Source organism: Erythranthe guttata, chromosome 12 (genome assembly GCF_056151865.1).
Source record: "Erythranthe guttata isolate IM_541 chromosome 12, IM_541, whole genome shotgun sequence".
Taxonomy (NCBI): Eukaryota; Viridiplantae; Streptophyta; class Magnoliopsida; order Lamiales; family Phrymaceae; genus Erythranthe; species Erythranthe guttata.
Window position 1 is genome coordinate 3500070 of NC_142544.1, and position 25849 is coordinate 3525918.

The 25849-nt window shown below is 35.9% G+C and overlaps 2 protein-coding genes across 3 annotated transcripts; both read right to left on the reverse strand.

The window, feature by feature from the left end:
• Positions 1 to 1102: 1102 nt before the first annotated feature.
• LOC105967851 (MYB31 transcription factor31) lies at positions 1103 to 2543 on the reverse strand. Its single transcript, XM_088826895.1, has 3 exons — positions 2280 to 2543; positions 2068 to 2197; positions 1103 to 1564 (listed from the first exon to the last, which is right to left on the reverse strand). Exons 1-3 carry the CDS (start codon positions 2410 to 2412, stop codon positions 1186 to 1188), a joined length of 642 nt encoding a protein of 213 aa, XP_088683021.1. The 5' UTR covers positions 2413 to 2543; the 3' UTR covers positions 1103 to 1185.
• Positions 2544 to 7178: 4635 nt separating this feature from the next.
• GCT (RNA polymerase II transcription mediator) lies at positions 7179 to 24539 on the reverse strand. 2 transcript variants are annotated; one of them, XM_088826892.1, is made up of 22 exons: positions 24137 to 24539; positions 23029 to 23102; positions 22518 to 22657; positions 22354 to 22440; positions 22183 to 22270; positions 22024 to 22107; positions 20749 to 20826; positions 20513 to 20592; positions 19430 to 19508; positions 18897 to 19220; positions 18096 to 18155; positions 17763 to 18015; positions 16971 to 17225; positions 14299 to 15639; positions 13303 to 13570; positions 13111 to 13225; positions 12374 to 12461; positions 12144 to 12222; positions 11129 to 11421; positions 9483 to 10587; positions 8943 to 9305; positions 7179 to 8060 (listed from the first exon to the last, which is right to left on the reverse strand). In XM_088826892.1, exons 1-22 carry the CDS (start codon positions 24158 to 24160, stop codon positions 7447 to 7449), a joined length of 5892 nt encoding a protein of 1963 aa, XP_088683018.1. In that variant the 5' UTR covers positions 24161 to 24539; the 3' UTR covers positions 7179 to 7446. The 2 variants fall into 2 exon arrangements, with proteins under 2 accessions (XP_088683018.1, XP_088683019.1); XM_088826893.1 differs by having other exon boundaries at positions 17763 to 18000; positions 24137 to 24529.
• Positions 24540 to 25849: the final 1310 nt, after the last annotated feature.

The window sequence follows — 25849 nt, forward strand, 5'->3', positions numbered from 1 at the left end:
TAAAAGATAATATTAAATAAAATAGTTTCATCTTTTAACTAATAGATATTGTGCAAAGGAGTGAATACTAAATATAATATTACAGTAGAATTTAAATCCATGTTTTGTTTAACCTATGTTCAATGGTTGGTAGGAAACATAAAGGCAAAAGAGTTCCACATTTGAACCCTGCATTCTCGGTAGTTGCTTCCATTAACCCTCTATCTTCCATGTTAAAATGGTTATTTTTATACTACACTCAGTAAATGTTAAATCGGGTGAATTTTTATCGTTGATCTAGACACACCATTATGAGTTTGTAAATGTTAGTGTACTTATAAATGGTAAAAATCCAACCGGTGTATTTTACCCAGTATAGCATATATAGTATAAACCATTAAAAAATAACCATTTGAAACTAGCGTTGTGAACAAGTCAAGCTCGTTGATTTTTTTTTTCTTTGTTTTGGCTCGAGCTCGATTCTTTTTTGTCGAGCTCAAGCTCGAGCTTGAGCCGAAGTTCATTTTGGATGTTCTTTTTAAAATTATTTAGATTATAATTAAAAAAAATATAACATAATCAGTAAACTATATATATATATATATATATATATATATATATATATATATATATATATATATATATATATTTTAATATTTCTATGTTCTTTTTATATTATTTCTATAATATTATATACATCATTTAAATAAAAAAATAATGTATAAAAAGAATAAGGCTCTCGAGTCAGCTCGTGAGCTCAGGAACAACTAAACAAAGCACAAACTCAAAAATTCTAGTTCGAGATTTTTTCGAGCCAACTCATCGAGCTCACGAGTCGGCTCAACTCGTTTACCGCCCTGTTCGAAAGAACTCGTACTTTCCTAAAGCGCAAAACACAAGCTAATTAATTGTAACTACTACTAAGTAATTAAAGCATCTCCATTTAATTCCCAATGAAAATTTCATACCATAGACGACTCATCATCAAGCCTCTATAAAATCTCTTCATACACATAAATACAGATCATTCGATATATATATATATATATATATATATATATATATATATATATATATATATATATATATATATATATATATATATATATATATATATCAAACCATCTGAAACACTTAAAACTCATATCTTCTTCATCTCAGCTGCTTCAAAACTGACAACAATGGCGGGTATATATATATATCAAACTACACGGGCGGGCTAATGGAGAGCTCCAAGTTGATTTGCGGAACCAATAACAATTCCTTCTCTTCAGACAAACCACTGCTGCTGCTGCTGCTCGATAATTCCTCGGCCCCGCCTGTAATAACAACCCTAAAAGCACCACCGACCATCGCCGCCATCATGGGAACGCCGTCGTTTTGCATGGAAGCTGGAAAACTGGTTTTAGGGTTTTCTTCACGAGGTGCGTTAATGGCGGCAGCGGCTGGTGGTTTCGTCGTAACGGGTTTGGGGTTTTGGGGATCGATTCCTCTGCCGATGAGTTTTCTTTTGATGTGTGTGTTCCAGTAGTTCTTTATTTCATTGTCCGTTCTTCCCGGCAACCGCGCAGCTATTAACGACCATCTGTTAATTATATTTAATTTAAATTTAATTAATTAATCAAGAATATATTTAATACTTTATTACAAAAAAAAAATTAGGGAGCAAATAGAATCTATGTGTGCAGATAAAAAGTGGGTTTCTTCTAGATTTGATCGAATACTATGAAATCAGAATAAAGTGTGCAAATTAACACTATATACATATGTATGTATGTATGTAATGTAGTTATAGTGTGTGTAATTTGAAAGAAATGAAGAGGATAAAATTTTATAATATCGGTTAGACCTCTATAAATTAATAGAGTCGAAACTAGCAAAATTCTATTAATTTAGCGAAATATTAAATTATCGAATTAATAATTTAGTAGGTTTTTATGGGGTCGGAATCAGAAGAAACTATTATTTAATATTAATTTATCGAACTAATAATTTAGTAAGTTTTTTATCGAGTCCGGATCAGAAGAAACTATTATCTAAGCGAGTTATTAATTTATCGAGTATTAATTTATTGAAATTCGAGCGTACTTGTTTCCGAGCAAGCTATGGAGATTGATGATGACGTCATCCTCTTCTGGGGTGAAATTTCCTCTCTTGAGATCAGGGCGGAGGTAGTTTATCCACCGGAGCCTGCAACTCTTGCCGCATCTAAGCAAACCTACGACGACGGAGGACCAAAATAAAATTAGAAACCGGTGTTTAGAGTAATTTAAAGAAACTCGAGGGGCTAAAAAGAAAACCTGCAGATTTGGGAAGGGACCTCCAGCAGCCTTCGCCGTGTTGTTTGACATAGCTGATGAGACGGTCGTCTTCTTCTTTCGTCCACGCGCCTTTGTTTGTGTGCTCTTTCTCACAGCACGGAGATCTCCCCATTTGTATATATATAGATACAGATAGATACACACACACAGTATGTGTGTAGTTACACACAGTGGAGAGTGAAGAGTAGTAGTACTAGAGCAAGTGAGAGAGTGAAGGGAGAAGTCAAAAGGGAAGTTTTCTTTCTTTCCTTTTTCCTGCAGAAAAAAATGGGTTTTGTGGGAATTTAAATTAGGGGGTGGGTGGGTGGGGTGGGTGGGGTAGGGGGGTGGGGGGTGGTGTTTGACCAAGTTGGTAAGAAATAAGAAATATCAAATATGAGTGGTTGGGAATGTAATTAAGTTAGTGCTTGGATTTTGGTAGGTAGCTCTGCTTTTTATGTTGGATTTATTTGCTCTTTTTCCACTCTTTTGGTCCCTTTTTTTTTTTTTTTTTTTCCTTATTTGCATCTCATGCCCCTCCTATACTTTCATTTCTTGCATTTCTGCCCCTAGTATGTTTTACTATTCTTCGTTTTCTACTCCTGTTATATTATTTCAACGTTAAGAAAATAGGAATTACGTTAAATTTTTATAAACCTCAGAAGTCGGTTGGCCGATATTATCCGACCAACTGAGTTTTGAAGAAACTGAAAACTACTGACCCGACCCACTTATATACGGGTCGGTTATAATTACTTGTTCAACAACAAAGTTATCGGTTGATAAAAGCGGGTCGGTTTGGCCGATAAAACCGACTTATGCCCAGCCCAACCTGTATGTATGTAATTACTGTAGTTTTATGTATGTATTGTTGAAATAAAATTTTAGATGGGGTGGGAAAGTCATTGAATATTAATTCAAGGAGTAAATTGCAAATAAGAACTTCCTAGGGATATGCGTATATAAAACTAATTTGTGAATAGAAAAAGCAAATTCCATATATTCTGCAAGATTTTAAATGTTTGTACCATCCCACCAAACGTTGTTTCACCTGTAATAAATTGCTTTGAAATATGTAAACCACATTACCTTAATTATGTGTAATTAGCCTAAGTAAAATGAGCTTAACATATTAAATATTGACAACGAGATTCCAATCTTAGTTCACAAACTAGGTCACCCCTTGCAGGGATTATTTAGTTTGTTCTGAACCATGTTTTGCAAATTTCACCGATTATGTTATATCATGCACGTGTATAATTATTAATTCGTACATATTTTACATCGGTTTGTGTATATATATATATATATACAGGGGCAGATCCAAGGTATATCCCTATTTTTTCAACTTCGCTTTATTACTTCATTAATTTGTCATAAATGTTGGTGTAATTTTTAACTAATATTTTGCTACTATTTCACAAATATAATACAATGATATATGATTTAGTTATATTTTTATGTTAATTACACTATTTAAATAAATATGTTATATACTACGATTTTTCAAAAGAAAAGATGCTAATTATTAGTATATTTCAAAATAAACGTCAATAGAGAAATTAAATTAATTTTAGTTTTAACTACCATGAATAAAATAAAAGTGAATTAACGAAAATAATTTTAGAAATTTAAAAACAAACGAACTATCCAAAACTTTTTTTTTTGTGTCATGATATTTTGGATATGTGTATTGGTGAGGTGCAGAAAATTAAAAATGGTAATTTGCTTCTAGAAGGTTTTTATTTAATAATTAAAAATAATTGAAAGAAAGGGGGTAATTATTGTTTAAACTTAGTGTAGTGTTAGGTGACCCACCTCCGAGTGTCTTCCTTAATCTCAATTAGTGGGGGTTAATTATTGTTTTTCTTACGTTGTTATGTTCTTGTACTATATATTATGTGTTTTATTTTGTCTATCTTGTACTTATGCAACTTTTCATAGATTCCTACTCACATTTCACTTCTAATTCTTATATTAGCATAAAGTTACTATAGTTACAAATCCAATTACTATATTGAATTATTGATATATAGCAGTGTTATAAAAATCGGCCGAGACGGCCTATTAAATAATCGATCTCTGAAGTGGAGGCGGTCCCACACTTTTAGAAAAAATCGGGTTTTGATCTTGGAGGCGGTTTTAGACTGTCTGGGACGGTTCGAGGCGGTCAAACCTTATAGGCGGGTCAAACTTAGGTGGCAAAAATCAGTAAAAATTCGTTTTTTTTTTCTTTTTTTTTTTAAAAACTTTTTTACTTTTTTAATTCAAAATAAAAGTTGGGACTTTAATAAAAAAGATCTGAGTTTATGCTCTATTTTGTTTATATTAACTGTTATTGTAAAAGAGCCTAATGATATATGCTTGGAATGTTCAAGAATAAATTTAAATTAAAAAAAATGCCTTTTATTTATATTTGATAAGGATTTTTATTGTATAATAATCTTATTGTTATTGAACTTTTATTATGTTATTAGGATATATAGAAATATAACTATGTTTAAATATCTTTTTACATATGTTTTGAGTATTTATAAATAATATCTAGAAATATATTTATTTCCTATTTATCGACGATTAATCACCGCCACACCGATTAATCGTGAGTCGGTTCCTAACCGCCTCCGAACCGACTTCCGCTTTTTACAACTTTGATATATAGTACATCATCAAACCAAAAAAGCAATACGAATTGGACGATTTGCAACACCATGCATTCAAAAAATGGATTTACTGTCGTCGTATTCGGAAGAAGAGATTAAGCATGCAATTCGTCTATCAAAAAATAATGTTGAATCATCGACAAGTTCCCTTACATTTTCAATTTGATGGAAAACAAAATAAATAGTAATGTTCCATCTAGTGATGCAAGTGGTGTTTGCAAAGGCAGCCAATATTTGAAATCGCAAAATTTCTAAGGGTAAGACCTTACTTGATGCAAGACCAAAACATAAATAAATTTACTAAGAAAAAGACTGAAAATTATAAATATAACCCCTATTGATTTTGATATTATTCATTCAAGTTAGACCGAATAACTATTGCAAGACCAAAAGGAGAAAAAAAAAAAAAAAAAAAAAAAAAAAAAAAAAAAAAAAAAAAAAAAAAAAAAGAAGAGAGAGAGAGAGAGAAATTGAAAAACGAGAGGGAATGCTCTAGCGGGAGAAGAGAAGAACACAAGGCGAGATGAATTGTCGCCGCCCATTCCCCGTCGAAGAATTGCCGCCGCCCAACCGCCGATGTTGGAAGAGGAAGAGAAGAAGAAGATGGAGGAAGGAGGGAGGAGGAGGAGGAGAAGAAGAAGAAAATTCGATTTTTTGGTAAAAAATCTAGATGTTGATTTATTGGCGAAAAATTGTCATGTAGAAGTCGATTTTTGTCACAAAAATGGACATCTAGAGTTGATGTCGATTGTTTGCTAAAAAACCAACATCTAAATGTCGAATTTGTGACAAAAATCGACATTTGTATGTCGAATTTTGAATGCGCGAATTTCTTTTTGAAAACTTAAAAAATCCATTACCTAACTATAAAAATGCATAGATTCATAGTTTGTTTTCTACTTTTTTCTATAGAATTCTCCATATTGATGTCTTGTGACTCCATAATGTTATCATTTGCATGTTTTAGTAAGATTTGAGGGTTTTGGGTGTTGAGAATCTTTGGAGAAGATGAATAATTTTTATTCTTTTGAAGATTTTTTGTGAAATAGGTTGTGAGGAAGATAAAATGGGTGTTGCTGATATGGTCTTGTGCAAATAAAGTTGTGAAATTTTGTAATTGGGGATTTTGTATTTCAGTAAAAGAATAATAGTCTTTTAGTAATTCATTTGGTGAAAAATTAGATTTGATCTTTCCGTTTGCAAAAGCTTTTAAAAACAGCTTCCGGAGTTTTTTTTGTTCCCTCAGTTTGTTTTTAGATGTTCGCAAAATCAGATTTTGCTTTTAATTCTTTGTAAATAAGTTGTTCTAACCTATTTCTTCAAAGAACCCCAGGACATATTTTTCCTATTTAAGTTGATTTTCGAACATATTTATAAACGCCCAAACTTTTAAAAATAAACACTTAATACCCACTTAACTCACAATCACCAACTTCTATTTTTGAATAAGCTAAACACCACCTTTAGGGGTGAAAGTCGGAAGGATCGGATCGGAATTAGCCTTTTCGGAAAATTTCCAAAAAAAATCGGAAGTACAAAATCAATTCCAATTCCAATTCCAAAATTTTCGGAATCTAAAAATTCATTCCAATTCCAAAAGGCCCGGAAATTTCGGAATTTCGGAAAATAATCGGAAATCACATAAGCTTTAAAATTTCAAAACTTAGCCGAAAATTTCTATAATGTTCATAATTTTTCAAAAATAAGAACATCCACGTCGATAAAAGTAAAACTGATAACTACTAAATTTCAATTCAAAAAAATAAATAAAAATAAACACAGTATAATATCCAATAAAACTTCTAATAACAATTCATTATGTCAAAATCCTAAAACAAAACTCAGTGGTGTATTTTTTGGAAAATAAGTATTATATAATATATATTATTTATAGGTGTATTTTTCGGAAAAAAATCGGATTTTTTCGGAATTAATTTCGGAATTAAATCGATCGGAAATCGGAAATTCCAAATTTTTTTTATATAATTCCAATTCCAATCCAAAAAAATCGGAAAAATTCGGAAATCGGAATTTCGGAAGTTGGAATGAAAAAAGTTGTTCCAAAATCGGAACTTTTCGGATCGGAATCGGCGGAAATTGGAAATTCCGTTCCAACTTGCACCCCTAACCACCTTACTTGGAATTAGAGATTTCCCCACTTTGTTAAATAAATAAGAATGATGAGTGATTTAAATTTGCTAGACTGGAATTGAATAAATTAAAGATCATCCAAAGATTTTCCTGCCAAAGCATAATCAAATAACTGTAACTATAATTATAAGTTATAACATCTACCCTCAAACACACACGGCTAATTTCGTCTGTCAAGAAATTCTACACGTGATCCCGTTAGACCGACCAGTGCCAAAAATTGAGAACACTAAATCTAAAATTTTATTTACACAGTTCACTGTGAGCTGCTACACCTATATATATCAAGACTCTTACAAGGTACAACTAACTATGCACAAAGTACGATAGACTTAAAAAACAGATAATATACCTCAAATCCTTTGTCCTAAATTGCTCGTGCCCTTATCTGGAAGACGAGAGAGTTCCTTATCGGCAAAATGAAGAAGCCTTCTAAGTCTCAAAACCATATCACAATGAAAAGGCAAAGCCGATCTCCTATCTAAATACGCTGGGCTAACAGTCATCCACGACAAAGCATGAAGCTCAGCTGCTATCGAATCAAGAATTACGTGCGTCTCCGACTCGAAATCCTTGCTTTGCTTATTACTGACACCTTTATTCGCTAATAACTTTTCTTTGCTGAAGTTATTACCTCCGTAATAGTCAACTAAACTAACAGAAAGAATTGAAGGCCATTCTTCTTTTGAGTGGCTTTTACTGTCTTTCCTCATTGAAGGTACAGCTTTTGAGACGACGAAACCGGTAGAGAGGGGAATTGCCGAGCCTTTGCTGTGTAGAAGATGGGCTAAAGGAGGGGAATCTGCAGTGAGGCATGTGGGGAGTTGAAGAATCGAGGGGGGGAGGAAACGCATTCTTGGTGAAGGAATTAGAATGTAGGAGGCTGAAGTAGAGCCGAGGGATTTGACAGGTGTGTATCCTTCGAGATACACTGACTGACCAGATGTGGCACTACCTTGACTTGTCCCTGTAATAGTAGACACAGCAAAAGCTTAGGAAACTGATAGTAGAACCAAAAAAATAAGTATAAATCGTATATTCACGGGATAGCTATAAAAATGTACATTTCCAAAATGAATGCATTCTTCCAACGACAAAATTAATTGTATGTGTATAAATAGATATGGCAGTTTGCTAGAAGGAAAATGATGAGCAGAGAACAGGGGAAAAAAGATAAAAGAAGTTGCTGACAAGATTAGCAAATACGTAAATTTAAATGCCGGTGAAGATTCAATTATCAGTTTATGCTTTCTTTTTACCACATACAGGCTGAAAAGGATTCGTCTAGGACACTCCAAGTAGTTAAGTATAAGATGAGGAATCTTTTAAGTGGAACTGGTACCAAAAATAGAAGTTTACTCAACTAAACGATAGATTTTCTTATTTCTAATAAAAAAATTGGTTCATCTATTGAAGTTTTGCTATATCAACCTGTTCTACTAATTTGACTATTCCTTTTTTACCATATTTTAATATTTTGGAGTTTTTATAGTTTGTGAATAATCCATTTCTTAAAGTGGATTTTGATTGTAATTCGTCGGCTAGTTAAATCCATTTCTTATAAGAACTAATGGCGAAGCATCTAGTGGTTATAATTACTTCTTATTGTCCATCATTTTTAATAGATTCTACGAGTAACAAGTGTTTTCTGTTGGACGAGTTCCTAGCCATACCTTTTTACCTCTCCATAACTTTTTTGGTGCCAGACAAAGTCCAGGACAAAATTTAAGTTCTAACCACCACCAGTGTACGTTCCAGTTTCAGCAAGCCAGACAAGTAATTTTAAACACGCACTTAAAACATGAGATCATGGCAGAAAAAGTAATACTACAAGTGAATCGATGTGTACCAGGAGATGCTGAATCTGCTTGAAACACTAGTTGTAAGGAATGATCAATTGAGACTGAAACAAAACTGATGCTCTGCACCCACTGCAATAAGCCCTTGGAATTGTCCAGCACTGCATGCCCGCCCATTATCTGCTTCCTTGAGGAAGGTTGTCCAATGCCACCTTTCATGAATGCAGAAGCCTTAGCATGAGTACTATACAACGGACTTGGTGAAGATCTCTCTTGCATTAAACTCATCTCCTGCTGCTGCAAAGAATTTCCATTGCTATTAGGAGGTATTCCATCGGGGAATGATCGCCGAAGCTGCAGAGACCACTTCTTCACCTCCGGACCCCCAGCTGAATATAATGCTTTCTGCCACTCTGCAGAAACAATTTTTTTTTAAATCATAATCATCTCACTCAAAAATCTCCTCAGATTAATTGCAAAGCAGCTGTAATAATAAAACTGTCCAGAGGCACCTCATTATCATGCCAAACTAATATATATAGAGGAAAAGGTTAAAAGTAGGATTAGAAAATGGAGGGCTAATGAAATACCCTGGCACTCGAGCTCAAAGAAGCAACCCACTCGTGCAATCACAAGATCTCTAGGCTTAGCAATACCAACATCAGGAGAACAAGCCTGAAGAATCTGGCATCCTTGTTGCAAAATTTGGATAAATAGGGACTGCAGACCCTTGGTGTCTTGCCGGCTACTGACTCCACCAAAGGGGTAAACATAACTGTCGAGCAACTCTCCCCTTGAATCTGTCCATACGCACACCATCCAACGCCAATCTTCTGTCCACCCATAACAACAATGCAGGCTCGGGAGTGCTTTTTGATGGCCAGTTCCAAAACCATCTGAATCCATGGGCTCATGCTGAGAAACAGGCCCATTATTATCTCCACTTCCTGAAGAAGCAGAACTTTGCGCAAAGCTGGTACTTGCACAATCATCTGATAATAGCTTTGACGAATCAACTGAATTCCCCAAAAAGGGAGAAATTCCGCGCTCTAACGAACCGGGTTCAGCAAGAATGAAAAGTGGCTCAAACAAACAACGTATTTCATCCAGAGGAAAGGCATCTCCACTTCTGTTGGGATCGCATCCAAGCCCCCCACTCCTCGCTGACTGCCAGGAGTTATCCCAAGCACCTGGTCTCAAGCTTGCATCAAGTTCACTCTCTCTTTGAAGAGGGGGCCCCAAACTTCGAGGACCAACACAGTCCTTCCACATACCAGGAACAGGTGAAGCCATCTGCATCAAGGCTGAATGAGATCTTCCTGACACAGATGATGATTGTGTCATCTCGCCAGAAGCTCCTCGTAAAATACGTCGAGCTTTATTGTAAACAGTGAATGCAATTTCCTTCAGAATGATTAGCTCACTTAGTGTGGGACTAGTAACCCTAAAAACAGCATCAACTGTCACAATCTGCAAGACCAACTTTGGTATGCTGAATCCCGAAAGAGTCAAAACATTTGAAAATGACTCGTCTACAGCAGCTGGGTAACTCAGGGCTTTTGCAACTTGGTTGTGCATCATTGATCTCCTTTCTTTATCTGAAGACCGAATGACTGATCCAATAGCAATAGAAGATTCAACCACAGTCTTCAGAACTGCAAGAGGCTCTGGGAAGGGGCACACCACATAAACTACCTAAATTCCATAAACAGGAATGACGTTCAGCAGTTAGTTGAATGCAATGTCTGCGCTACGACATGAAAGTCAAATACCGGAAGAACGGAAGGGGCAAATGAATATTTCCAAATACAAAAAAAAAAAAAAAATTACAATTTGTACTACCAAAAGTTACAATGTATCTAATATTGTTGAAATAATTCAACTGTTGCATGGAAGGTAAAGCATTTTAATCTTTGCAATTTTTATGATGATCATGTTTTTGTACAATGTTCCTAGAATGACAAGAATGCAACAATTAGTGCACGACATCAATTGTACATTTTATAATATCACGTCTAGCACTGCAATATCAACTGCAAATTAGTCAACAGTACATGATAAAGATTCTTCGATTCGGATATCTATTTTACACACTTCAGTAACAAAAGGTAGATTTTGTATTCAAAAGATTTTCCTGTAGAATAAAATCAGGCAGTTGCATGATTTGTGAACATAAATCTTTAAGAAGAAAATCTTTCAATTATAATGAACAATATGCATGAAATTCACAACTTACAGTGCATGGCCCACCATTTCCATCCTTTGCATTTACAGTCGGAGATGAACCAAATTTTAAGCCTTTGAGAACCTTAGAAAGAGTCTTTAGATAGCTCGTCAGATCCCAGCCATTTGATAGACAAAGAAAATAATCACTGATTGATCCCAGCATAGATGCATTATTGGTATCTATCTTCATCGACTGAGGGCAATCGAGAAGGACAAAACCAGGAGAAATTTTCCCAGAATCAATCTCCATCTCATTTCCAAGACTTTGGGGTGCATGGGTTCCCAGCTTGCAGGTTTCATAAACTGGGAGAGAGTTAAAAGACAATAAGCAAGCCAAAAGACCCGACAAACACATCAGTAGAAGATAACTTCCAAAGCTAGATTTACATAGATTTCTAAAACATTTAATATAATAATCTATTAATATAAGCAAGCTGATGTCAACACATTAAACTTGAGAGTTAAACTGATACAATAACTTACTGCTGTTTTTTTTCTTTTTTTTTCTAATTTAGACCGCAAAAACCAAGGAAACAGAGTCCATCAAGTCAGGTTTAAGTTTCACGTAAGTTATTTTTGTAACAAAATTTTAACAAAAATCTTTACAACTATTTTAATAAATATCTTAACCAATCATTTGAGTAAAAGCCTATACACCAGCTCAAAGAAAAGCCCTCTAAATACAGAAGCCAACTACGACATGAAGATGAGAAAGGTGAGTTTCATTCCCAACTCCAAATATACCGACTCAGTTCAGTATAAGCATAGAGGAAATCAGTATTGAGGATGGCAGACAAAAAGAACTACATGAATTACAGAATCTGCCTTGGAACTGAACAAAATTATGAAATGATGACATCATATCGCAATGGGATATTAGATACTGTCAAGACTATATATAAATCAACATTAGCAAAAAAAGAATCTCATATGTGACGTAAGAATCGTGGAAAATCATTAAAACATTCAAAGAAATAACAAAATTAAAATACCCGGAAATAATAATATAAATCAACGACACTAACCAGTTCCAAGTTGCAGGAAAAAATCAGATGCAGCCTTGGTAAGTGGATCAATATTTGGACAGACAACGTAGTAGCTCATCTACCAGAAAAATAAAGAAAGAAGTAAATTACTCATAGTATCATAATAGAAGTGGAAAACATTAAACAGTTCCCAGGCCTTCGTAACAGTGAGAAGACAAGAAAGAAACTTGCCAGCATAAAAGCAGATCAGACAGTTCAACGAATCTTACATGTTTTGCAGTTGCATATGGTTCAAGAGGGGCCTTTTCCCAGACTTGTAAGGAACTAGCTGAGGTTTTGAGCCAATCATCTTGGTACCTATTGCATAAAATTACTTGAAAATTTGGCACCATAAAATTGAAGGCAGACACCGTATTCCAAGGCTGTAGATCCAGTGAAATATGAAAGAAATATATGAACTTACTAGCTTAACTTATAGCTAAAACCTAGAAACGGTACACATCTACAATCAAGAAAAGGAGTGGAAATCCATAAGAATACGAACATCGTATAGAAGTTATTATATTACAGACCGTCGCGAGTTATACGTAAAATCTTTGATCTACAATACTTGTACACATTTCCGACTATAGTACCTATCCAATCAAGTCATGATGGGAACGCTAGACAATATTTGGCTCGTGTTTTGTAAAATTTACTCGTCAATCAAGACACTCAAGACAAGATTTCTTGCTTATGCCAATTTCCAGAAAGCTAAAACCCTAAATATGTTAGCATGATGCACAGAAATTGTGTCCTAATGCTAGTTCCACCTCATAACCTTGTCTTATGTATATCAACCTCAAAGATCAGTATAAGAAATATCTGTTTTTTCATATTGTAGACTTAAGTATGAACGATGCCGTTCTCCACCATTATATTCAGTTACGTAAAATTTATGATGTATTCAAAGAAGCAAAGAGGATTTATTAAGATTGCCACAAATGTACAAGATAAACATGCATACCCAACAAGTATGGAAGGAAACGGAACAACAGAGAGCGTAGGCAGAATCCGTAAGAATTGTTGATGATCCAACTCTGATAGAGAAGCACCTGCCTCGTCCCCTCTGATCCCATCAGCTGTAATGAAAATTGCATTATTACCCAACAGGTAATATTAGGTCAATAAAGCATTGGAGCTATAAGCATGATCGTACCTTTGAGGCTAGACGATCCACCAACAGAAGTCAGAGATGGGCTCATGGGGTCTCCAACTGATAGAGTTACAGTGCTCGAAGTTTCGCGACATTCATTTGCACTAGCAATAGACTCTGCAGAAAGTCCATCACAACCTGATTCACTGGATGGGCTACGGCCCCTACACCAATCGGTAACGGATAGAGGACCATCTACAGTACTAAATGCAGATTTTAGGGCTGCTTTTATGTCTGACTGGAGTAAACTAATAGTTAATGATGCCTGAACCTGAAAATGATAATATATATTCGTAAGAATCATTTATAGTCTTAGAAACTGCCATGGCGTTCTAACATAGCACATATACAGAAGTTGTACTATATTAGTCATCATGCCAAACTTTAATTCTTGCACCAAGAAAACAAAGATAATTCTATGACAAATGCACATCTTTACACTCAGCCATAACAAGCTAACAAATCCAAATGTACTCAAAACATAAGTAGAAAACAGATATATCCCATCTCCACCAAAACAGAAGTCTCATCAGCTGAAACTTTAATGTGTTAGTACAACTGAAGTAGACGAGATGTCAAGATCATCTCCATCCATTTTATACATTATGCCTCAACCAAAATCATATAAAAGATTGGTTGCCCTCATCAGCAACCTAATATTTCCCCATGACAAAGAATATTTACTTAGCAACACAATGAAAAGCAGAATTCTGGTAAATAATGAGAATAGTTGATAAAGTTGACGGGAACATCTGCGGGATTCAAAATTAGTTCAGAACTCCATGCAACCAACAATAAATATGTAAACACACACACACACACACACACACACACACACACACACACACACAGAGTAAGAAATACACAAAGTAATTAAGAGGGGATTCAGCAAAGAGAATAGTAAAGGAAAAGGGGCAAGCAGAAAAGAAAATTCAGTCTCTTTTATTCAACGAAAAACAGCTAGGAAGCAAAATAAACTCTATTATAAAGGAATCTCACTTCAACTGAGAGCGGATCAACAAGCTCCATGCCAGCAATATCGAGGGAATGAGAAGAAGCCAAAAGTCCCCCACAACCAGCATGTACCATAGAAGGTCCACAGGAAAATCCGCGTCTCCACTGCTCTTGAAGTGCGAGCCAGCCATAAGGGCCATCACCACAATCAGCATCCAGAGCCACATCAACAAATGAAGTAGCTTGCTGGACAAGTAACGCGATGCCGTCAAGAAGTTCCTGAAGTGGTTGTCGTAGTCCATAGGAAAGCATGCTTTCTTCAATGAATGAATTGTGTGGTATAGATGGGCAGATTTCCATACTTGTGCTTGATTTAGCAACTTTAGGAATTCCAACAGATCGCCAGACACCAACAGGTGCGGTCAAAGGTCCATCTAGTATTCCTCCATCAATATCACCAGCTATCCTAACCGGAATAATTTCTTTCTTCAACTCAGATTTGCTTGAAATATTGTCCGTCATGGTACTTGAATCAACATTGGCCTGATTTGGAGTGCTACTTTCAGACAATCCACTCATTCCAGTAGGTGACTGATTGCTAGAAGACAACAATGTATGTCGTAGCCTACACATGGAAGCCTGGCACATAAGGCATTCAATCTCTGTTGCAAGGACAGTCCTTGAAGATGGAATATTATCTTCTCCCAGTGAGCCTTCACTTGCTTTAGTCGACACAGCCTTGACATTTGTTTGACTAACAACAGAAAATTGTGATGATGCCACTCCAAGCTCACCTTTAGAAAATCTGTTGCTACTTCCACCAATTTGCTGTTTTCCTCTTTCAACATGTGTGTAATATTTCATTGATTTTAAAACAGAAGTCGAGTCTTTTTCTGCACATGTTTTCATACTGGCGGACAAGATGGACTTCTCATCAAATCCATCAAAGCAAGGGGAAGACGGTGGTGTTGCAGAATATACATAATTGTTCGAGCTTGAAGCAGAATCCACTTTGCAGGATTTTGGTATATACGGACTTCGGAAAATCACGAAGGAGATCTCGCTCTTGGAGGTTTCCACGCCTCCATATTCTGGAGCAAATGTCATCAGTGCTTCAGCCTTTACAACATGATCAAATTCTCCACTAAAAGATGACAGCACAGAGGACACTTGACCAGAAGTAGAAATCATTGTGGCCTCTTGATTTTTGTTTGCTATATCTTCCAGCGGGGCAGAAATTTGTAGATTGTTATCAAAATTTTGAAAACCAACAGGCAAAAGCATCTGATCTGACACATCCATCAGAGAGTTGCTGGGGCTGCTACACAATTCTCCACCCTCAGGTGCAGGAAACATTGGAGCTTGAGACTCAACATTGCCTGGAGGCTTCATCATAGAACAAGGAGTAAACGGTTTTCAATGAATATTGTTTATAGTTAGAAAATTAAAAGAAAAAATAATAAGCCAATGCAATTAGTGGATAAGATCACGTGCAGCTACATACCCAAATATGATGTTTATGACAGCGAAACATAAGTACAATATTATATAAGTGTCCACCAATGTAGAGCAAACAAATTTTCACTTAAATTTAATAAAATAAGGACCTATTAGTAGCCCGGAAAGGTTAGCTAATTATTCCAGCCAAATTTAAAATAATAATGACAGTTTGTGCCTTGTGGACATATTAGACTTGCCAATAGTAGCTCAACAAAAAACAAAGACAGCAATAACGGCCTAGAATGTGCAAGTGTTCAACAACAAGTTATCATTCTTCCTCAGCCATTTTGACTCTTTGCGTTGATATATCTATTTTCATTCTACAGTCTGCAAATCTTCTCTCTAAAGACCACAACTCACGGCCACCAATTAGTAGTTTGGGATTTGTCTATCTATCTTAATATTACGCAGCCATATTAAAAAAATAAATAAATTACTATATTATTTAAATAAAAAGACCTTTCATGAGGACATCAGTGCTAATAAATTTAAAGTTTATCACAGGAAGAGATTTAAGAAGCAGCACACTTCATTCCTTTCTTTATGGTTAATTTCTTAGGCATTGAAAGGTCATTTTCTCAACTAAAAATATATGTAAGTGTCATTAGGCCAGTTAATGAAGTTTATGAATAAAATTCAGTTTGTAGCGAAAAGAAATCTGAGTCTTCTTCCAGTGAAAGGAACTTAGGTGTGAGGGCCCTGGAGCGAGTCGAGATTTATTTTTTAAAAAGTTATTCTATATCTTCACCCTTCCAGCCTTTTATGATCACCATATATACACAACCCTGTAGAAAGTAGTACACTCCCATTAGAGTTGAATCAACCCTAAAATGAAGGAACTGACAACATGAATTTTGCATATACTCATCCGGTTAATAGGTCAATAGGCATTAGTCCATTTGCGGTAGTCTATGGTCACAAACCTAGGGCTCCCACAGATCTCATACCAATGTCAGTTTCTTATCGGCCATTTGCACTCTTTTGGTTTCATTGCTGAATTATTTTTACCATCGAAATTCACTTAATTGGTATGGTGCTGCATCAACCTTGATGCTTTCAAGCATAAATGCATCTTTTGACAACATTCGTGGCCATTTTGAATTTTAGCCAGGGAAAGGCACGACAATAAAAAAATTAAATTTGAACAGCTATAGAACTAATGGTGAAAGAGCAGTAAATCATGTTATGGTAATAAGGGGATGGGAGCTACTGATTACCTCGCCCAAAGGCAATACATCACTCTCAAAGAAGTCACCAAAATCACCAAACTCTGATAGTAGCGCCTGAATATCCACTCCCATGCCTCTTTCGTCGTCGTCCCAATCCCATTCAGATCCAATTTGTTCATTTGCAACCCCAGTGATGGACACATTGTTGACTTCCATGGCACCATAATCAGTAATAGAAGGATTTAAAACCATACCCGCTTGACCAAATGACTCTGATGTCCCAGATCGCGGCCTTTTAGAACCCTGAGCAGGAAATAATAATAAGTAATCCAATTTTCACATATCAAATTCAAATCAACACGCTAAGCTATCAACTCCAGAAGGTGAGAAAGAAGTGGAATTTATTACTTCCAACAGACGAAGAAAGAATGGAATGCAGGTCATATGTGCCATAACCCCTGTTGGATGTCTGCTTAATGCTATAATGTGTACTCGTAGAGATTTGTGTTTGGTGTTGGATTAAGGTACTAAGATATACGATTTTCTTCTTTTCCAAAAGGGAATAAGGGACTATATTTTACTTACACCGAATACGATCACCACAGGAACTAGTGCCTAAAGATGACAGATTTCTCAAAACGATAAATATTGAGAAGCATACAACGAAATCATTTATGTACACAAAAGGCATGGTTAAAGCATCACATACACCAATATTGAGAAGGAAAAAGTAAATAAGTTCACCATGCATATGTACTAACATAAATTTCGTGAGTAAAGATAACAAACATTCTTACACTTTTCTAGTCCTCAAAACTTCAGAAAAGAGAAGAAAATTACCGACTGGAGGCCATCATTCTGCATTTGACCCAACGAAGATAAACCAGATTGTCTGGACATTATAGAATCTGCATCTGCGTCAAGATCACTAGCTCCCAAGGTCTTGCGATCACTGTCACTGGAAGAACTACTTATGCTGCAGTTGCTACTACTGTTACTGTTACTACTGCTACGATAGCCATGCAGAGAGCGAGCTCCACTTGGTGATGATCCAACCCTTGAATCTAGCTTGTCATCGCTGTCAAAATCAAAGCTAAGTGAAAGCAAAAACTCAGCAGTGAATCTAAAAGAGAACGTATACAAATTATAAACAAATGAAACTTTTGGCCTAACCAGTGCATAATAGGTGACGAGCCCGATAATGACGGCCCAACCCAATTTTGCAGCCAAAACCTACACAGTAGATAGATCTTTTAGTTGACTGTGCATACAACTAAGGATCAATTTATAATAAACATATCATACAGCTCATTTACAGTGGATAACATCTTCAGATACTGTCAATGACTTTAGTACTTTGCAGTACTACATTTACTTAATACACAATAATTGCTACTATTTCCATTTTGATTTTCTTTGTTTCGGAATAAAGTGAATGTCCGGACAAATGGCCATCTTGATAATCCCACGAAACCAATCAAGCCTTATAACGAGATTAAGTACCAACGGAATTCCCATGTTAGCATAAAGCGGGACTGAAGGGAAGGAAAATCAAGAGAGGTCGGCAAAAATATGCTAAACGGGAAGGATGAGAGGGACAGAACAAGTAAATAAATGAGTGTCATAGCTCCTAACACCACTCTTGTATCTCAGACAGTTGATGCCATGGATTGATTCCAAAACAGCAAATCAACCTGAACACAGTATGAAAGTAAGCTATACATCCTACAAGTTCTCTTTTAACTCGCTTCACACACACAGAACCCCCACGGGGTAGAGTCAGTTCTCTCTCACCATTCTACATGAAACATACTTTATGCGTTTTGGATTCTTCCAATACTGAAGGCACTCATGAAGATAATACTATTATGCAAGTTCAACGAGATCTATCCAGCTGCTAGCACAAAAAAAAAATTCCAGGCAATAACAAAAGTTAATGCCACCGGATTTTGCTATACATTGATTTTGTCCTACCTCTTCAGAGAAGATCTAGCAAAAGATGTCTGCATAACTGGAACAAGGACAGCTTCAGCTGGATAAACAAACATCTTTTCACAAAATGGGAGCTTTTCTGGAGGCCACCTTTGAGTACCTAGTCCGACAGCTGGGGGCTCAGTGCCATGAGTCCGAGGCAAGTTACTACGCGAGTAAACATTTTTGCGCCCCATCTTGTCCTGGCAACCAATGGTCACTTCAACATAGCAGTTCTGTCCCCTCATTTGAGCTGGTAGGACGGACCCTTGAGCAGCATGGTAGGGAAGACCTATAATTCCATTTGAACCTCTAAACTTTGCAGAGCTGTCCAAATACAAATGAAGGACAAATAAACAACAAAACAAACCAGCAAAATGAAAGAGATATGTAAATACAACTAATCGAATAAGTCTGAATACAATATCTAAGAGAAGTTAACCTGTCAATGGACGGGATAATAAATGAAGCAAATAGACATTAGAAATGAGAATGATGGGCATGGAGAATGCTAGTTGAAGGGTAGTTCATCAAACCTCATATACACTTGTTTCACAAGATCGCCAGGACAACATCCTGTGAGCTTTCCACGCATTCCATGAGGGGAAGCAATAACTGCAAAAACGAGCATCGTTAGTATGTAGGCTTGAGTAGATCATTTCAAGATGCTATGTCATAGCTTGATATATCTAAAAGAGGCATACAGAACCAACAGATCAGCCTCCCTGGACATAATAGCTCAGATTCTTCAAAGTTCGTTATTATGTTTTTATTCTTCTTTTCTTTTCCCAGGAGAATAGTAAATGAAAAGAAATGTAGACAGAGACACCAAAAGATAGTTTAGTGAAAGTAATAGAAAATAAACGTAAAAACTTTACACATGTCAAGGACAACAGGTGTAGAACTGAAGGTTTCCTGAAAGAAGTTTCGTAGATGAGGGTAAAAAATCTATATTTTAAAATTGATGAACAAAAGAATTGATAGACAAAGAGGAATCCATAGGTTAGTAGAAGTACTGGAAGAAACGGCGAAAATTCATGTATCAAGGGGAATAAGAGTGAAACTGAGGATTCCTCAGTAAAAAGAGATGGTAGGTAGAGATATCTGTTGAAACTGGTGAAGATGATAAAAACAAGTGAAAATGCACAGAACATCAACTAACCTCATCCGGGGACAAATTCAAACATAACATACATATATGCACGCCAACTTTGTATTTGTATACAGTAGACACGCTAGCCCATGGAACATATTTCAATATAAATGAACTATAAGGCAACTCGATCGTCAAATTTTGACTATAAAAACTCAATCATGCAGCTGTAGCATAAGAATAATGAATCAAATGTGTCAGATAAGTGTCTAAATTATTTATTTTGTGTACTCATCTTTTACAATTATTAAAGAAGCCGAGCATTGTCTTCATGCAGCATCAGAGAACAAATGTAGGATAACACACATTTGAAGAATTTGATAGCACAGAATTCTAGCATCATAGCACGGAACTCAACGCAACTTTCTATTTAAACACTACCAATTCATACACAAGATGGACGAAAGCATCTCTCATGCAAGTATCATATAACCATAAAAGCACATCATTGTACCGAAAAGCATACCTGAAATACAGTCATTGGAACGCCTAGAAGAACTGCTGAGGAATGGTCCTATATCACCACTGGATAGCGCCCGGACATGCCTAAAAGTGAGCAAAAACAATCATGTTTCAAGATTTAAACGGCATTAAGTGGGGTTGACTACATATCCTTGAAAAGATAAACATAGAATATTGTTCCAAATCTAATAAATAGTACACATAGAATAGAAAGTTTGAGAGTAGGGGAGAAAGACTAACTTAGCGGATATAATAACATGCACAAATATTGCCTCTTCCGAAGCGGCAAAGATAAACTCAGCAACAGGTTGACCCCTCCTACAAAGCAGCAATAAAACTTCTTAAGAAAGGATAACATTAAAAGTGTCTAAGAACTTCTCTAACTGACGTGCTTACAACCATAACAGGAATTCCATACCAAGAGCAATTGATTGTACAGAATACATGGAAATCAGATATTTCAGAAACCAGTTGAAGGTGAGTCTACCCTTAACGGTCTTGGTTACATATGCAACTCGCAAAGGGGAGAGAGCTTGCTCAAGATTCATTTCATATTTTACGTTATTCTCAAGCATAAATTTTCTTTTTCTGGAAAATTCTCACAGTACCCTAGGTCTATTACTCAAACAATAAACACAAATCTCAAAATACATAACTAGCATCCGACAGGTATAGCCATGGAAAGTTGATTGTTTTCAGCAACTCAAACTCATTTAACCAGGCAGCATTTCCAAGTTTTACACTACATGGCCAATGAGAAAGCTCGCAAGCTTCAAAAGTTTTGGAAGGGAAAACTTTTAATAAATGAGCAGACTGGCCATATCACTCAAGAGTAGCTGGAATATTCCAGGAGAGTTAATAATATTAGACCCAACCTTTTTCTGTCCTTTGCCCCAACATAACTTAAGACCTCTTGCATATGGATCTTTTGAACATATAATTAATGAACATCAAAATAAGACGCTGTTAGGCTAAACTTATTTCAAACATCAGACAAGTTCTTATATCCGATAACTTGTTACGTCTAATTTTCAAATTTAAAGTGTTTGGATGATGAGCTTCTAAATTATTTTTTTTCGAAGATGAGGTGTAGAGATTTTTTTAAACAAGATATTATAAGTTCTCCAACAGCTTATTTTTTAATTTTTAAGATCCTTCAGAAAAAAACTACCAAACACTTTTGAAGAGATTGTAAGCTCTTAAACATCTTATACGCTGTTTTTAACAGCTTATAAGCTTAGCCAAAAACCCTCCTAAGTATAGCATTGGTTCACAGATTCATTCTAAGACAACACGATACGATTAATGGAAATACCACTTCACAAGGTTGTGACTAACTATTATCCAGCAAAATGGTTTTCCAATGATGTCTGATTTGCATGTCAAGTAAAGTAAGAAAACCCCAAAACTATCACATAGAAGTCTTATGATACTGAAAACCATGTCCTATTCGAACAACAATTCCAACATTCAGACACATTGATCCCAAGACAGACATTAATACCAATAGCAAACCTGAAGAGTTCTTCGTTTTGTGTAAATGGATGATATTTTGAAAACACATCTCCAAACCGTACATATGAGAGCCCTCTAAGAGCTCTGTCAAATAAGACAAAAACATTGTTAGTTAATGATCACGAGTATAAACTAATCACAAAATATACATGGTATAACCTTTCTATACAGTTTCTTAGAGCCTGGGACAGGGCAGCTGCAACTTCTTCTGAATCACCAGGAGACACCCAAAGGCCACATGCGAGAACTTATGTGGCGAATAATAGAAGTTCATTTAGTATGAAAACATAATCAACTTCATATAAAAGCTCTACTAAAAAAACAACATACCTCTCAATTTAGCAACGGCAGGCTGTGCTTTCTCAATGACAGAGGAGTGTTGTCCCGGGATAAAAAGCCAGAGCTTGATCTTTTCATCTGTCAAGTTACGAGCAGGCAACAGTTAAAAGCACATGGTTGCTATATCTGCTCCAAAGTGTCATTTATAAACTTACCAGGATTGTGCAAACCCTGTGAAGGATCCCAGGGTCCAACAAAAGAATTAGTCCATGTACTGAGAAGCCCTTCCTTCTGCAGTTGCAGATGTGCTGAGAGCACCACTGAAGTTGCTGCATCTTTTTGATCCACTTTTGAACTTTGAAAATATCAAATAAAAAGGAGTTAAAACTGATCTAGGACCCAACACATACGGCCAACCTGATTGCCCGGAAAGGTATGTGAAAATTATATATTTAACAAGAATCAAATCTGGAAACTGTAAGATATCGAGGATCTGAATCATATAAATAAAAGAAATAAATCGTCAATGTGGGATTTATAACCCTAAGCATAAGATTTAATGTCCATAGTCCTCTATTCATCATTTAGGTGTTCCTTATTCAACTAAAAGGCCAATTACTAAAAGCTATATGGTTCCTTACGACATTAAAACAATTAAATGGTCTGACAGACCGATGTAATTAATCGAGTAAATTTATTTAACAAACTAATGATTCAAGACCACACCTCTTATCAGACAGAGCGTTGAAATCAAATTCATTGGGAAGAAACTGAAACCATGATATCTGATGCAAACCACCCTGGAAAAAGTTAAAATATATTATTAGTATATTGCAATATATCAAGAACCAAAAATGCCAATACCAGAAACATCTCCACCATAGAATACCATATAAAGCAATATCCTCAAAATTAAAATAAAAACTAATTCGCAATGTTTTATAAATTCTTCAGCTACTAAATTAGATTGCTTGGAATAAATGATTACTGTATTCCATGCCTACAGCAAAGTTCCCCGTACATTGGATAACTAGCCAAAAACAAGTAGCTAGTTTTCTGGGTTGATGAGAGCAAATATCATCAAATTTTCCGGTATTCAAGCCCTTCCCGGAGCATACACATATTAGGCAATGATTTATGTTAGCGTTTCAAACAATGCATGATACTACACTAATATATGGCAGGAGCTGAATGACTGGGCTGAATAGTAGCATATTTTATGAGTAATGGCTTATCGCTTTAGATAAATTCTAGAAAACTGAAAAAAGTTGCCCAAAGCATCCATTTTGCAAATGAAGAAGCGTATATCATTATTCCTACAGATAAGTGGTCCTTCTAATTATGAACATGGGTGGAACCAACTTGTCAAATCCGATATATTTATACAGATACATTGGTGTATGTTGGCAACATAGTGCATGGATCTAGATATGTCCTGAAATCATCTGAAAAGGCATTGAATTGGTGTGTCTAGTGATGGTAACAAACTTTCACCAGATGTGTAGATTCATAGAGAGAAAAGTGATGATTTTTCTCATCAAAAATCGGAGAGGTGTTAGCATGTTGCATGGCTCAGAGATATAAACTGAAAGTCAGGCAAGCCACATAATAAGTCCAAGATACATACTTGTGGGAATTGGGCATTAAATATACAACAGCAGCAAATGTAATGCGCACAACAGAACGTATCGAGAACGATTAGTGTGAAATTAATATAACTAAGAAGGAAACCCTAGTTAGATTAATACTGCATAAGCAATCCTAAAACAAAAAAAGTAAAGAAAATAATCAATTTCAACTAATTCTGCACTAAACATAAAATGGAAGATCTTACGATTTTAAAAATATTCGTCCACATCCGTGATTAGCCTCTCGTTCGCACAAAAATTCTTCAACATCCACCCACGGTTCACCGGAACGCCGCTATAGCGGCCGGAACGGAATTAGTGGAACCGGAACGGAGGCCACCGCTACAAAGTTCCGGCATTTAGCGGCTGGCGTGTTCGAAAATCTAAAAGGCGGCGATTTGTCCGCCGGAACGGAAATTTAAGCCGCGTTCGCTCACCGTGGCGGCGATTAATCGGACGGAACGGACTAGAATTGGGGTCGAACGGCTTCCGGGCGGTGTGAGTGAGTTCTTCGTAAGCGTCGGAAATGGGTTAGGGTTGGTGATGCCGACTACTGAATAGAGGGGCCGTGTTTTGTTGAAGATTTCTAAAATTGCACTATGGTCCAACAATTTTGTATTACTTCTGATTTGGGCAGGGTCAATTGCAAGAATACAAATCTCATTCGGGTCACTTAAGTTTTCAAACGTTTTAACTTAGTCCCCAAATTTTGTGCTCTCTATTCAAATAAGGAGATTTCAGAACTTACACTTTAACCCCTATATTGGAATTTTCTGCAATTTTAAACCCTTTTTAAATTTAAAGGTTTTTGTTGTAATATTGATATAATATTATCTTTTGATTGTAATATTATTTTGTAAATTATTATATTACAATTTCAATATTAGTAACTAACTTATTATAATTCTTAAATCTTTTTTTTTTTCATTTTAATTAAGGGGTCTTAAGATATAGGTCTTTTGTGACAAAACTTATTAGAATTAAATGACAAATTTAACTAAACCCTTTGTTTCAAATTCTTTATAAATTTCATTCCAAATTAAAGATGAAATATGCACAAAGTAATATTTTTATATATTTATCATTTTTTATTATGCGTTTACATTTTTATTTTTGCATCTAATATTTTTTTTGGCACGTAGAATACGATCTTTTTTCTTTTTCATTTAGATTTTTCAGTATTATAAAAATCTTTTTTTTTTTCCTTTATTTCTACATAATATTGAAGAACTGTGATTTTTTTTTCCGATTGTAGTCACCTATAGACACATGTAGAAACCCATAGTAATCGTAGTAACCCATAGTCATTTGTACTGTCGTAGTCACCTTTAGGCACTCGTAGAAAAATGTAGTAATTGTAGTAACCCATAGTCATTTGTATTGCACAATTCGAAAACCCTAAATCCCTCTTTGGACACTAGCCACTAGCCAGCATAGACAACCATAAACAGCCACATAATCCATAGTTATCCAAAAATAAAACCTTAGATCTACAACCACCATCGTCATAGCTGCCAAAATAAAAATCTAGACATGCAAAACCGTCACCATAGCTGCCACCACCTCTATATTCATCGCCTCCCGGTCCTTCAATATCTCCGATATCCAACCCCCATCGTAATTGCGGCCACCATCGCCCTTAACCCTCTCCATAACTACCTTCACCATACCCACGGCCTCCATAGCCTTCGCCACTCACCATAGCCGCATCCATAGCAATCGCACCATATGCACAACCTCTATAGCCGCCGCCATTCACCATGACTGCCTCCATAACAACCCCCATGTTAACCGTCGGCTGCATAGCCGCCTCCATGACCACCACCACCGCCGTCATAGCCACCCACCATAACTGGGAGCAAAAGAGATAGAGAGGGAGAGTGATAGAAATAGAGAAAGAGCAACAGACCGTGAGAGAC

Bases quoted from the DNA above. Each gene is read 5' to 3' on its own strand.
- LOC105967851 (XM_088826895.1), bottom strand. From the start codon at position 2,412: ATGGGGAGATCTCCGTGCTGTGAGAAAGAGCACACAAACAAAGGCGCG. The intron at 2,198-2,279 runs GTTTTCTTTTTA...CCGTCGTCGTAG, and splicing joins GTCCCTTCCCAAATCTGCAG to GTTTGCTTAGATGCGGCAAG. The intron at 1,565-2,067 runs GTACGCTCGAAT...TATAATTAACAG, and splicing joins CATAGCTTGCTCGGAAACAA to ATGGTCGTTAATAGCTGCGC.
- GCT (XM_088826892.1), bottom strand. From the start codon at position 24,160: ATGTGGACGAATATTTTTAAAATC. The intron at 18,156-18,896 runs GTAGGACAAAAT...TCTACTGTGTAG, and splicing joins GCTAGATCTTCTCTGAAGAG to GTTTTGGCTGCAAAATTGGG. The intron at 12,223-12,373 runs GTAAGATTCGTT...TTTTTCTGGTAG, and splicing joins CATATGCAACTGCAAAACAT to ATGAGCTACTACGTTGTCTG.